At 45.3% G+C, this 11,839-nt stretch overlaps 1 protein-coding gene across 3 annotated transcripts in view; it reads left to right on the top strand.

The window, feature by feature from the left end:
- Positions 1 to 1,961: 1,961 nt before the first annotated feature.
- The window catches only part of BPHL (biphenyl hydrolase like), a 34,772-nt gene continuing 24,894 nt past the window's right edge, over positions 1,962 to 11,839 (top strand). The window contains exons 1-3 of one of the 3 annotated variants that reach the window (XM_080924248.1): positions 1,968 to 2,097; positions 8,528 to 8,631; positions 10,920 to 11,086. In XM_080924248.1, the coding sequence (XP_080780374.1) occupies positions 1,991 to 2,097; positions 8,528 to 8,631; positions 10,920 to 11,086 (378 nt within the window). In that variant the 5' untranslated portion in view covers positions 1,968 to 1,990. The other 2 variants (XM_080924249.1, XM_080924250.1) reach the window with 2 other exon arrangements.

Raw genomic sequence — 11,839 nt, 5'->3', positions numbered from 1 at the left:
GTGTGTGTGTGTGTGTGTGTGTGTGTGTACTTTAAATGCAGGACACTGAATAAAGTTTATGTGAGTATACAGCTTGAGTTGGTGTCTGCTGTGTGTTCCCCCTTTGCTTGTCTGTTGCTAACAGAAGAGTATGCTGATGGTGAAAAGGCATCCCTTGTCACACATTCTGTCCCCAAGAGTCCAGCACCACTGCAGTCCTTCCACATGGCTCAGAGACCTTTCAGCTCTGTTCTCAGTGACACCCACATTTGCCTCTGAGAGTTTCAGTCTAAGCCACACTCCACTACTGTCCCTGGAACTGTGGAGGGAGGAAACTCCACAATCGCTCCCAAGCACAGGTTTTCTACTTCCTGAGCTTGGGACGCTGCCGTTCATCAGGGTGTGGTTACTGTATAAGAATAAGAAAAGGAGCTCTGCCACAAAAAAACGGCTTCACCGTTTATCAAGACCCATTTTTCCTTTGCTTTTTAAAGAGTTGTTTACAAAAAGATGCAACCTATTCTAACAGAAAAAGTATTTCCACCATTTCACTTTGAGTTAATGAAGGGTCACAAATGAACAACATTCCCACTCAGTGGCCTGCCTGCCTGTCTGTCTCTGTCTGTCTGTCTGTCTATCTGTTTGTCTGTCTATCTGTTTGTCTGTCTGTCTATCTCTGTCTATCGGTCTGTCTGTTTGTTTCTCTGTTTATCTGTTTGTCTATCTATCTGTCTGTCTGTTTGTCTATCTGTCTGTCTGTCTATCTATTTTTGTGTGCACATGCTTTTTTTGTACTTTAATGTGGAGATCAGAGGCCAACTGATGGAAGTCAGTTCTCTATGCAAGTGGGGTCTAATGACGTCTGGATAATGAGACCAACAGCATCATTTTTTATTCCTTCAGATCACATCCTCGGGAGAAACTTCCACCTTGTTTCTTACCACATTTTCAAAAACATCACGTTACAATCAGTAAAAATCCCAGTAGTATGTCAACTTTTGTCCACATGTCTGGATATCCCTTTGTCAGTCCTTCCTCCTCTGTGTTTTGCTGTATTCCCAGCACTTGGGAGGCTGACACAGGAGGCTCAGGCAGCCAAAGCTAGCTTCACCCTAGGCTTGTCTGTGTATAAGCAATATACAAAGATGTCTAAAGGGTTACCATCCAGTTTGTGGCTAAAACTGAGCAACTTAATCTGATAATGTTTCCTAACTGCTGACATTATATTACCAAAAAGGGCAACTGAAGGTGAGGAAGGGGAAGGGGGGAAGAAATCAAGGTTTCCTTCATGGTTTATTACTTCAGAAAGGGACAGGATTAAAATGGAGAAGGAGAGGCTCAATGACACAAACAGGTGGTCATAAAGAATTATGAACTACTACTATTGCAGTGAGAGGTATGGTGTGTTCATATAGCATTAGGAAACTAAGCCAGCCTGGGTTTCCCTCCGCAGCCATGTGAGCCAAGGCTTTCTAACCTCCCTTCCCACTGTTTCCTCATCTATAATTTGGGGGTATGGGGTATAGATGCTAATGCTAATTAAAAGTAAAGTGAAGCAATTTAAGGTGCCTGGCACGAAAATGACCGTAGTCTTTGCTGTGACGTATTGAAAGCTTTCCCCTCAACTACTGAAATAGTCATTAGTGTGTGATTGAATCTGGAGGGCTCCAATCTAATCAATGAAATAGTCCATTGATGGATTCATAGTTCGATGGCATTATTGGAAGGTTATGGGAGATAGGGCCTGACTACAAGAAGCAGATCACTGGTTGCATATCTTTGAACAATTTCTTCCAGTTCTTTCTCTTATCTTTTGCAGCCTCTGTTAAGCGCTCTGGCCTCTGTTCCCACCAGATGCTCCCTTTCTGTTTCTGGGCAGGTCTGACCAGGGGCAGAGCGAAATCCCGGCTTGGCACAGCGGGCTAGAGGCGGAGCTTCGAGATGAGCACGTGAAGGTTGGAATCCAGCCGGGCGCAGGCGCATTCCGGCCGAGGCGGTGCGACCTGGAGCTATGGCGACCACGGCGGTCCACCCGGCCGCCCGGCGGTTGCGGTTGCTTCTCTCGCCCCTGAAATCCCGGATCTGCATACCCCGGGCCGAGCCCGCAGCCACCTTCGGGTAATGGCGCGCTCAGGGCAGCTCGGTCCACTGGCCGGGGAGGGATACGGACTCCTAGCGTTGTTGGCCCTTCCTTGCTCAGACCCACTTCCAGATCCCGCAGAACTGGTGCGCGAGCAGTTTGGTGCCCGGGGTTAGGTTCGAGGTCCTGGGCTCTGGTCCAGCCTCCTCAGTGCAGAGGGAAGGAACTTGGGGTGGGGGTTTGGGGGAGGACGTTTACTGGTCTGTTAGCCAGGTGCTGGGAACAGTAATTATCCTGCCTCAGTGGCAGGCTGGGCCCAAGTTTCCTGAGTCCTTTGGCTTGATGATGTCAAACTTCAGTGTGCAAGAGAATCTGCTTGGGAACCTGTGTAAATTCAAACCCTGCCAGATGGTTTTGTGTGTGTGTGTGTGTGTGTGTGTGTGTGTGTGTGTGTGTGTGTGTGGTGGGGGTGGGGGTGTTAATGGCCAGAACACGGAATCTTCCCTTCCATTCCCCACTATGGTCCACTCCAGCCATTTGCTAAAATTATAACAACATTCATGGAGACCTGCTGTCTTGAAAATGGGTGCCCAGTCTCAAGAAAATGTGAGCAGAAAATGTGGATAGAGCAGCCTGAAGTTGTGCACATCCATACACATCAGACACAGGCAGTGGCCATGTGCAGTTTACTATTGGTGGACTATTGGCAATAGTAACTGGCATTTAGAACTTTACTAGATGTGATGTGGAAACCAGTCATTTGAGCACATAATCTGGAAGTGGAAAAGAGAAGAAAGCCACCCAGTTTTTTAAACATCAGTAACATGATTGTGTGGCTCTTACTTTTTATATCCAATTTAGATTTCCTCTCTCGTGTGACTGTAGCAGCATTTTAATATACAGGTGGAAAAACGCGTCAGTGACTGTTAATGTCACACTCTCCAGAGACTTAATGGCCATTGACAGTCTCATGCAGCTCCCTGCACTGTAGACCAATCTTCCTGAAAGATCTCTGTGAACGTTTCCCTGAGTCTTGCCCTGCCCTCTCAGAAACACACATGGCCTGTAACCTAAGAAACAGCTCCAGCTGGTTAATCCTGAATCCAGGCTGCAGCAACAGTCCCACGAAAACCTCCTCACAGCCCATGTCCAGCCCTTAGCGAGCTGAGTTGTGTGCCACAGAGTTTCTTGTAAATCTGATGCTTGACCTTTGACCTTTTTCTTACTCCATGATCTCTGTGATCTGTCAAAAAAGTAATCTTTTCTGTGGGGAGTTGTATGTCAGTTCTGATATTAATAATTTACTAAATCTGACTGTCTGAGTTAACCTACCAGAAAATCTGGTCCATTCCTTACCCTCATCCCTGCCTCCACCCCCACTTGGCAATGAGAATGAACGCCACCCTAGCACTTTCGCCCAGTTGAGGACTTGGTTCTGCCATGTGATTAAAGAGAAATCTCTGGGTTTCTGGCCTTGCAGTATTTGTATTTGAAACAATGATTGTGAACAATCTGAAACAATAAAAATAAATAATTATTAACAAGTACAATTAATGATATAGTTAACATATTGAATGAAAACAAAGAGAGAAATAAAAAAGAAAGGAAAGGACATGAACACTCCTAGCTATGGCGAAGGAGAAAGTTTATTACAGATAAAGGGGAGAGCATAGGCAGAGGCAGACACCCCTGGGAGAGCCCAGAGTTGGGTGTGGGAAAGAGAAAGAGGAGAACCAACTACAGCAGCCAGGAGGCAGGTACCCAAAAATGTCTAGATTATATAAGAAAGCCTTGGGCTGGAGAGCTCAGGTAGAGAATGGGGAATGCCAGCCACACCCTGTAATAAGTAGGGATGGAGGCCAAGTCCACTTTGAGATGTTAAATCGACACCTCTGCCATTTGTGTAGGTTTGAAACTTAACAAACATAAACAATAGCACAGTATATAAAAGAAACAAGAGTATAAGCAGTAAGGACTCCCAAAATCCGGCTGTATCTTACCACCACTTCCATCCCTAAGCAATGTGCTCATTTGGTGAGAGTTTCTATTGCTTCCATGACCAAAAGGCAAGGTGGGGGAGGAAAAAGTTTATTTAGCTTCTGTATCACAGTTGATCATCAAAGTCAGTAAGGACAGGAACTCAAGCAGGACAGGAACCTGTTGTCAGGAGCTGATGCAGAGGCCATGGAGGAGTGCTGCTTACTGGCTTGCTCCTCGTGGCTTGCTCAGCCTGTGTTCTAACAGAACCCAGGTCACCAACCTAGAGATGGCACCACCTACCATGGGCTGGGCCCTCCTCCACCAATCACTAATTAAGAAAATGCCTTACAGCTGGGCCTCATGAAGATGGTTTCTCAATGAAGGTCTCTCCTTGCTGATAACACCAGTTGGTGTGTCAAATTAACCTAAGACTACCAGCACAGTGCTAAAGCCATGACTCTGGGTCAGACCCTCAGATACTCATCTTGGGCTGGGCTGTGTAATCTTGTGATCATCAAATTAGCTTTTCTACCAGCTTGTGGCCTTTCTGTGGCAATGTTAACTGAGTCGTGCTGCTCAGAAATGAATGTTAGGTAAAGTACTTACAAATATGCTCGCACACATGGTAGTAAGTACTTGACTTGGTTTACCTATTTGCCCCAAACCCTTATGCTCTAGTCTTCCTTCACAATCACCTCTCCTTGTCTGAGGGGAGAAGGAACACCCTCCCTAGTACCATAAAATATCACAGGTCTCATCTCCTAGGGGAGCGAGTCAAGGACAACAGGAGACAGGAAGGTATGTTTTGAAGGCCTCTTGAGAGTGATTTCTTTTTTTCTGTTGTTCTCTAGGAAATTAACTCAGTTTTGCTGGCCTGTCAGACTCCCCTGAGGAAATCTAAAATTACAATTGCCTACTTCCTGTTCAGATTGTGGTGTAGTGCAGCCTGGACTCATGGGTTCTGAAGGCTAGCCAGTGATTTGAATTCTAATCTTGAGCCCTGCTGAAATAACAGGAGAAAGAGATATTGGTGCTGGTTGGCTGAACTTGCTGTATTGTACCCACAACCCAGGGTCTCCACCTTTACCTGAAAAGCCCCACACATGCACACAAAGAACTGGTGGTGGGTCCTGTCTGCCCATCTCCTGCTAGCCTTGAAGTTTCAGGAGGACATGCCTCTAGTGTCCTGCAAGGTGTGACTTTGGAAGCAGCTACAGGGCCGTACCCGTAGTTTCTGAGTATCTCTGGGGATTGTCTGAGTCGTGGGTGTTTGTAAAACACAACACAGTCTCATAAACACACCTGCTTCAGACCCCATAGTTAGAAGACAGGTCGCTGTGGGGATGAGAGGGAAGGGGCCAAAAAAAGAACCTCTGATGGCCAAAGAAAAGGGATAGGTTGTTCTTGAAGTTTTCTGAGGGTTTCTGTCCTTCTACCTGAGAGTTTGAGGAATCCAGTGCTGAGTGTGGCTCCAGAAGTAAGTAAGTGTTAGGGCCTTCAAAGACCTGGGCAGCATGCCGGACCCACTTGTACCTAATTGTTTAAGAGGCTTGGCCACAGTCAAAGCAAAACTTAACAAACTGGAGCCAGTGCTTTGGGCTTGACATGACCCCAAATGATTTTTTGTGTATTTGTATAGAAATGAGCCAGTTTTTAGTCACTCTGCGATTAGACACAAGCCTTTCCTCGTGCTTGAAGTGAATAATTTATTAATATCTAATAATTTTGTTTGTAAATAATTCTCTGCCTCCTCCTCAGCCTTGGAGAGTGGAAATGGTGCTTGGCAGGAGGGGCTGGTGTGGTGCATGTCCCTCTGGATGCCTAGGACACTGGCCACGTAGGGCGATGAAGCAGCAGATTCCACTTACAGCCAAACCCCACATCATCCAGGCCCTACCCCGTCCCTCTGTCCTCTCACTCTGCTTATGAGCATGTCGTGCGGTCTCCCAGCAATGCGCTCCTGCGTTGCTCTTATGTAGATTTCTATTCTTCTTTGGCATTTCTTTACAACAGACACCTTTCTCTCCTCTCAGTCTCTGGTACCCAATCTGACATGACCTTTCTTGTTCTCTCCGCCAAAGCCAGTTCCAAGCGTTTGCATATTTTTTTCCTGCCACAGAGTTTCTAGTAAGCTGATCTCTGGCTACCTGATGTCCCTATACTCCTGTTCAGTGGTGATAATTTAGAAAGAAATCTTGAATGGGAAACCAAACTTTAGATCCAGTCAGATGCAGGAAGAAATTAGATTTTGTTGTTGTTGTTGTTGCTTTTTTTTTTTTTTTTAACCAAAGAGACTTGGGTATGATCAAAGGAGCTGAAAGAAAGATGCTTTTGTCAACCAGTGCTTCAGGGAGGGCCAGTGATGCTCAGGCTCTGGCAGCAACACCAGTCCCAAAAAGCCACTGGCTCTGTGCACTGAGGACAATGGGGAGGGATTTTCTTTTTACAGAATACCTGCATAGCACAGTATGGCTCTGACAAGCCCGTTCTTGGCAGTGCAGGGAAGGGAGCCCCTAAAAGAGCTCCTGTGCAGGGGCAAAAATAAAAGTACGTTGTGCTTTACTGCTAACATAAGCCCAGTAAACACTAATCAGCTGCTTCATTTAATATCAGAAACAAGAAACAGAGAAAGGAAATTTTATCTGGCCCAGGCGCCTCCAGCATAAGCCAGCCCTCCCTGAGCAAATCCTCCCTGTTGTTGTCTCCTCTCCTGCTGGGCCAGGAACAAAGCAGGTGTGTCCATAAGTGAACTGTGCTGAAGTGAGTCTTTGTTGGCAGAGCACACGTTTTCCACTTCCGTCTTCGTTCTAAGATGCTTAAAGCTGTCCTAACAATAGAACTCAATTCTCCAGAGGAATGGGATGCTAACAAAAACAAATTGGCATCATTGCCCGTGTCATTGCCCCTGTGATGTTCGTGTATGTGAGCTTATTTTAGGCCTTATTTCCCAATTTCGTCATACAGTTTCCAGAAGAACATTTATATGTTCGTATTAGATGTACCAATCAATGTTCAACACACATTCCACTTGCCTGCATTCTTTTTTTTTTTTTTCTGACACAGGGTATCTCAGTATAGCCCTGGCCGTCATATAGTGTACACAGTAGACCAGGCTGGCCTTGAACTCAGAGGTTTGCCTGCCTTTGCCTCCCTAGTGCTGGGATTAAAAGCATGTTTCCCTATACATTCTGTCTTAGGGTTTCATTGTTGTGAAGAGGCATCATAACCCAGGCAACTCTTATAAAGGAAAACATGTAATTGGGGCTGACTTACAATATGAGAGGCTCAGTCCATTACTGTCATGGTGGGAAGCAGTATCTGGGCCTCAAAGTCCACCCCCACATTGAGACATTTTCTCCAACAAGACCACACTTCCCAATAGTGCCACTCCCTGGGCCAGGCCTATTCAAACCACCACACATTCTTTATTGATTTTATTGCTATTGTTTAAGACAGAGTCTCCCTACATACCCTAGGCTGACTTTGAACTTGTGTAATTCTCCTCCTTCTACTTTCCAAGTGCTAAGAATTCATATGTGCCACTGGTATGGTTTGTCTATATTCAGCCCATAGAGTGGCACTATTAGGAGGTGTGGCCTTGTTGGAGTAGGTGTGTCACTGTGGGCGTGGGCTTTAAGATCCTCTTCCTAGCCAGTATTCTGCTAGCAACCTTCAGGTGAAGATGTAGAACTCTCAGCTCCTCCTGCACCATTCCTGCCTGGATGCTGCCATGTTCTAAACCTTGATAATGGACTGAACCTCCGAACCTGTAAGCCAGCCCCCAATTAAATGTTGTCCTTTATAAGACTTCCCTTGGTCATGGTGTCTGTTCACAGCAGTAAAATCCTAAGACAGCCACTATGCCCAGCTTGTGTTGTTTATTACTTGATTAGTGAATTGAATAAAACAAACACAAGTAACACAAAACTTTGTTGTTTCAAAGGTGCCACGTATGTAAAAGAAAAAGCAAGTCAGTGGTTGGCTTAAATTTACTGCCAATCTACAAAAAGAGCAATTCCTCTTAGCATCTGTCCTGGCATATCCTTCTCATCACCGACCCTTTGCCCAGTCTGACTTCTAGTACAACCCAAGACCGCCTAAGAGTAGCACCACCTGCAGTGGGCTGGGCCCTCCCACATCCGTCATGACTTTAAAAATGCCCTATAGTCTAACCAATCCAACGAAAGCATTTTCTCAAGTGAAGTTCCGTTTTCTAAGATGACCCAGGCTTATGTCAAGTTGAGCAGGAAAAAAAAGAAAGCTCTCTGGGTCAGAGGGCAAGCTCCTGGGTGCTGCAGTGGGTCAAAGCAGAAATACACTGTTCAGATTTGCAGTCTGATATGAAGACACAACCTGGATCAGAAAACTGATCCAAGCCAAAGCGGTGATGTGTGCCCAAGTGGGTACTAATGCTAACTCATGCACGAGACCTGATACTCTGTCAGATTAAATAGTAAGTCTTCCTCTGGGAATTCCTTTCTCTTCTAGCACTGCAGTAACTTCTGCCAAGGTGGCTGTGAATGGCGTCCACCTGCATTACCAGCGAGCGGGAGAAGGGGAGCATGCGGTCCTCCTACTTCCTGGGATGCTGGGTATGTATGGATTTTCAAGAACGCTTCTGCAGGCTGTAGATTCTCAATGATGGATCTCGATGCTAGATGCCAAGCATTGATCAATTCATGTTAGCACTTGCTAAAAACTCTTATCATCTAGAAAAGTAAATACCTCTCTACCGCATTCACTTTTTATTCTTTTACCCATCTCTTCTCCCACTTAAAACACATCGTGAAAATGGTTTCCTATTATTTGGGAGGGCTGTAGGGGTCAAGGAAACAGATGATGAAGACAGTACAGTGGTAAACTATCTCAGTTGGTCTCCGTGGTTTCCAGGGCTTTCTGGAATATGAGACTTACATTACTAAACCAGGTCAGGAGGCTGGACCAGGTGTGTTGGGTTTGTTTAATAAAATAACAGGTGTAGGGGGTTAGAGGACTTTCCTAACAGGGTCTTACTTTATGGCTCACATTTACCATAGCCTCATAAATACCGAGTTGGCAGGTTTGTGCCACCCTGACTATCCAATTTCAACTCTTTTGCAAACTCAAACTCAGATAAACACATCACTGTGTGCTGTGTGTGGAACACAGTGGAGCCCCCTGAATCTCAGTCTTTCTTCATGGAACAGTAGTCCAGGTTTAGAAAGTTCTAGAGGGAGTATACAGCGATTTGGGGTTTTTAGGGTTGCTTTTTTTTTTTTTTTTTTTTTTTTTTTTTTTTGGTATTTGTGTAATTTCATTACAGACTTATTGTGACTTGCCTCTTTCTTATATTCTTTCTTTGTCACATGCTACAAAGGTGCAGCTAGCCTTGCAGCTAGCCTTGGTCCTGTTCTCCAGGCCCCTGATACAGCACCACTGCAGCAAGTGAGAGGCTTGGGACAATTTGCACCCTTTTCTTAAGCTTCTGTAATCACGGAGATATTTACTCCAAAAGATGGTGTCTAGTTTAAATCATCAGCAAAAGCAATTGACCGTGTTATATGTGTTTTCAACTTATTTTAACACTGCAGTCATTAACTACACAAAGTATTCATTCATATTTTTTTTTCATTTCTGTGAAGGATTGGCATGATTTAAACAAAGCTTTAAAATGGAACAATGGGAGTCTCTCTCCTTGCCCCCAGTTTCCCATGGGCCCCTAAGAAACATGTACTAGTAATTGTGTTAATTCTCTAGATACTTGTTTAAGGCTTTAGTACTCGTGGCCCTAGTTTCTGAGCACATGGCTAGTGTCAGAAAGCAGATGTTTCCTCTTTTGTGAATCTGTTGTTTTAGCTTGATCTCACCACCCCTCCAATTTCTTACTTCTTGCCCCTCCTTTAGGAAAGTTCTAGTTCAGGGACAAGCAAGAATCTCCTCTGAGATAGCTGTAGACAAGGGCTGGAAATCATTGGTCCGCTTTTGGCATAGGTTTTTGAATGGTTTGTGTAATGGACCTAGAGCTTGACTATCTGTGACCAGGCAGTTACTGTTTCCTTGTAGTGACCCGAGTTCTGAGTACTTAGAAATCAAGCAAACTGCACAGTCAGTGCTGACTTTCCCCTGGACAGAGCTCTTGGCGCGCGCACACACACATACACACACACACACACACACACACACACACACACACACACACACACACTCACACACACACACACACACACACACACACACACACACACACACATGCAGTGGGTATGAGCACGCCACACCTCCAGTGGCCGAGCTGGTGGGGATTGGCAGGGCCATTACAGGCTCTTGGAACAGGCCCCTTCGTGCTGGTTTGATAAAATACAGTCTGATTTGTTAAACACACATATTTTAGGGTTTTAATTTATTTCTACTTAACTCTTAAGAGGCATTCATATTAGGTTAATGAAAAACTTCTGGAATATGAGTCCTACTTGGATGCCATTGGGATCGCTATCATTTCTAAGTCATCTTTCTAAGAGAGATAATACCAAGAAACTATTAAATTTGAAAGTTTATTTCAATAAGGTTTAGTTCATTCTTCCTAAGGGAGGGTAGGAAGACTAAACCGTAAGGCTGTCAAAAGCACTACAAAAATACTGCTCCCTAGCCTCGCTCTGGGCTAATGTCTTCCTCAAACTCACCACTAGGGGGAGACCGGAGACAGGTCCTAACTCCATAAGGAGTAGAAATGCGCCTCTGGGCGGAGCCATTGCAGGACAACTCCCCGCCCCCCACCAGAAGTTTTTCTGGTTAACTTTGAAGAACACCAAGAACTGTCGTTTAAGATTGTTACTGCTTCTGTTTTGCTCTGGTGTTGGCTACGCTGAGAACATTCAGTGGAATGTAACCCAGTGGGTGTTTTCAGGAAGCGGAAAGACTGATTTTGCACCTCAGCTTCAGAGCCTAAATAAGAAGCGCTTCACATTGGTGGCCTGGGACCCTCGAGGATACGGACAGTCCAGACCCCCAGATCGAGATTTCCCACGGGACTTTTTTGAAAGGGATGCAAAGGATGCTGTTGACTTGATGAAGGTGAGCCCCCAGAGAAGTGCGGGAGTGAGGGGAGACAACTGGGCCCATCTTTATTTGTTCTAAGTCCTGGTGTTCTTTCTTTTTACAAAGGCAGTAATAGCATGTGAGTCTTATATGAGGAAGAACTAAAGGACGAAGTAGAAACAGCCAGCTGTCTAACGATGCTACTGCCAAGATACAAAGGCTCTGTCTTTCCCACCAGTCTCCTGGCATACGTCAGTGCAGTCTTAGTTTTGTTTTGTGTTACTTTGGTTTGAGACAGGTTTTCATTGTATAGTCTTAGCAGGCCATGAGGTCTCAACACTTCTGCTTCAGCCTTTGATACACTAGGATTACAGGCCTACAACACCACACATAGCAAAATACACAGCTTTATACAAATGAAACTGGAGTCCTAAGCCAGGGGTTCAAATCCATGGCGTCTACCAAACAGGGTGGTGGGCTGGTGAAGAGACAGGAAAGCATTTTAGGTAGAGCAAGAATTGGAGCAGTGGCAAGAAGTCTTCGTAATTAAGCAGTCCTGGTCAGGGTGTGGTCTGGTCTGGTTTTATCTCAGTTCTGGTTCTGCAAGATGGCCCGAGGAAGTCATGACTATGGTTGGTTTGTCTGTAAGGCTCTCCTGTAATCCAAGCTGACTTCATGCTTGGAACAGTGTGCACAGGACTGGAACAGGATATTAATTACAGCAACAGTACGGTGCCACTGCTGCTCTTCTGCTTGTGCCTCCAGCCTTGATGGGGTTGTCCTAGTAGG

Source organism: Micromys minutus (assembly GCF_963924665.1).
Source record: "Micromys minutus genome assembly, chromosome: 1".
Taxonomy (NCBI): Eukaryota; Metazoa; Chordata; class Mammalia; order Rodentia; family Muridae; genus Micromys; species Micromys minutus.
The sequence above is the reverse complement of the archived record's forward strand: the minus strand, read 5'-3'. Positions and strand labels throughout refer to the sequence as shown.